This window comes from Alexandromys fortis, unplaced genomic scaffold, assembly GCF_014885135.2.
Source record: "Alexandromys fortis isolate MF-2015 unplaced genomic scaffold, M_Fortis_MF-2015_v1.1 scaffold_8040, whole genome shotgun sequence".
NCBI classification, from domain to species: Eukaryota; Metazoa; Chordata; class Mammalia; order Rodentia; family Cricetidae; genus Alexandromys; species Alexandromys fortis.
The window spans coordinates 1-1,311 of record NW_026076002.1 but is presented as its reverse complement, the minus strand read 5'-3'; the positions used below and the strand labels follow the sequence as shown (position 1 = coordinate 1,311).

Sequence of the window (1,311 nt, the reverse complement as noted above, 5' to 3'; positions counted from 1 at the left end):
GGCTGGCCTCAACCTCACAGAGATCTGCCTGCCTCTGTCTCTCAAGTGCTAGGACTAAAGGAAGTGGGACCTCTTTTTTAACCTGGTTGTTACTCAGTGTCTTCCTACAGCATCCACCTCCTCTTCCTTGTGTGACATGTTCCTCCATATCATGTCTTGGTCATAAACTAGGATGTTAAGGCATGTTGGGCTTCATGGGAACATTTGACCTGCTAACAGGTTCTCCTCTTCTCCCCAGATGAGCTCCCCGCACAAGAACAACTCACCACCAGCCCTGAATGAGTATGAGGTTCTGCCCAATGGCTGTGAAGCCCACTGGGAGGTGGTGGAGCGGATCCTGTTCATCTATGCCAAGCTCAACCCTGGCATCGCTTACGTGCAGGGCATGAATGAGATCGTGGGTCCCCTGTACTACACTTTTGCCACTGACCCGAACAGCGAGTGGAAAGGTAAACAGGCTCTTGGCTGCCCAAGCCTCCCATTGCTGGCTCCCTAGAGAAAGAGAATGGGGCTAGCCAGGCTGATGGGCCACGTGGGGCTCCGGATCCTCATCTATTTCAGATGTCTGTGGCCATGTCAGAGCAGGTGCTGTCTATCTCTGCCTCGTAAAATACTGCTGTTCACTGATCTGTTGACCCTTGGAACTTTCTGTGGGATAGATGCTCATGACCAGCTGAGAGATGAGACCCATTAGCATAGGGCACAAAAGCTGCCGAGCAGGCTGTGTGTCTAGAAGATGAGGTAGAAGTGGTGACGTCCTTAGTGGTAGACGGGGCCAAGGTGGGGGACCCATTCCAGCCTCTGCAGGGGTATTGGGTGACATGTTGAAGTGGGGCATATGTCTTGTGGGTGAGGTGGGACTCAAGAACACCTCACTCCCTGCGTCCACCCACACCTCACTGTCTGTCCCAGAGCACGCTGAAGCTGACACCTTTTTCTGCTTCACCAACCTCATGGCTGAGATCCGGGACAACTTCATCAAGAGCCTGGATGACTCCCAGTGCGGCATCACCTACAAGATGGAAAAGGTGTACTCCACCTTGAAGGATAAGGATGTAGAACTCTACCTGAAACTGGTGAGGACCAGGCTCACAGCTACTGCCCGAGTCTGGGGGCTAAAAGTGGCTTCAGTTGAGCAGCTCAGGATGCTGGCCCATCAGCACGTGGGAAACAAAGGCAGAAGGCTCTGAGTTTGAGGCTAGCCTGGTAGCCTGGTCTGTCTCAAAATACAGAGAGAGACAGAGAGAGAGAGAGGGAGAGAGAGAGAGAGAGAGAGAGAGAGAGAGAGAGAGAGAGAGAGAGAGAGAGAGA

The 1,311-nt window shown here is 52.9% G+C and overlaps 1 protein-coding gene across 1 annotated transcript; it reads left to right on the top strand.

The window, feature by feature from the left end:
* Nucleotides 1-238: 238 nt before the first annotated feature.
* Nucleotides 239-1,211, top strand: LOC126496553 (TBC1 domain family member 13-like; the record flags this gene model as incomplete). Its single annotated transcript, XM_050134031.1, has 2 exons — nucleotides 239-449; nucleotides 913-1,211. Coding segments are annotated over 2 exons (489 nt in total), but the record flags the coding sequence as incomplete, so codon positions are not given.
* Between the last annotated feature and the right edge of the window lie 100 nt (nucleotides 1,212-1,311).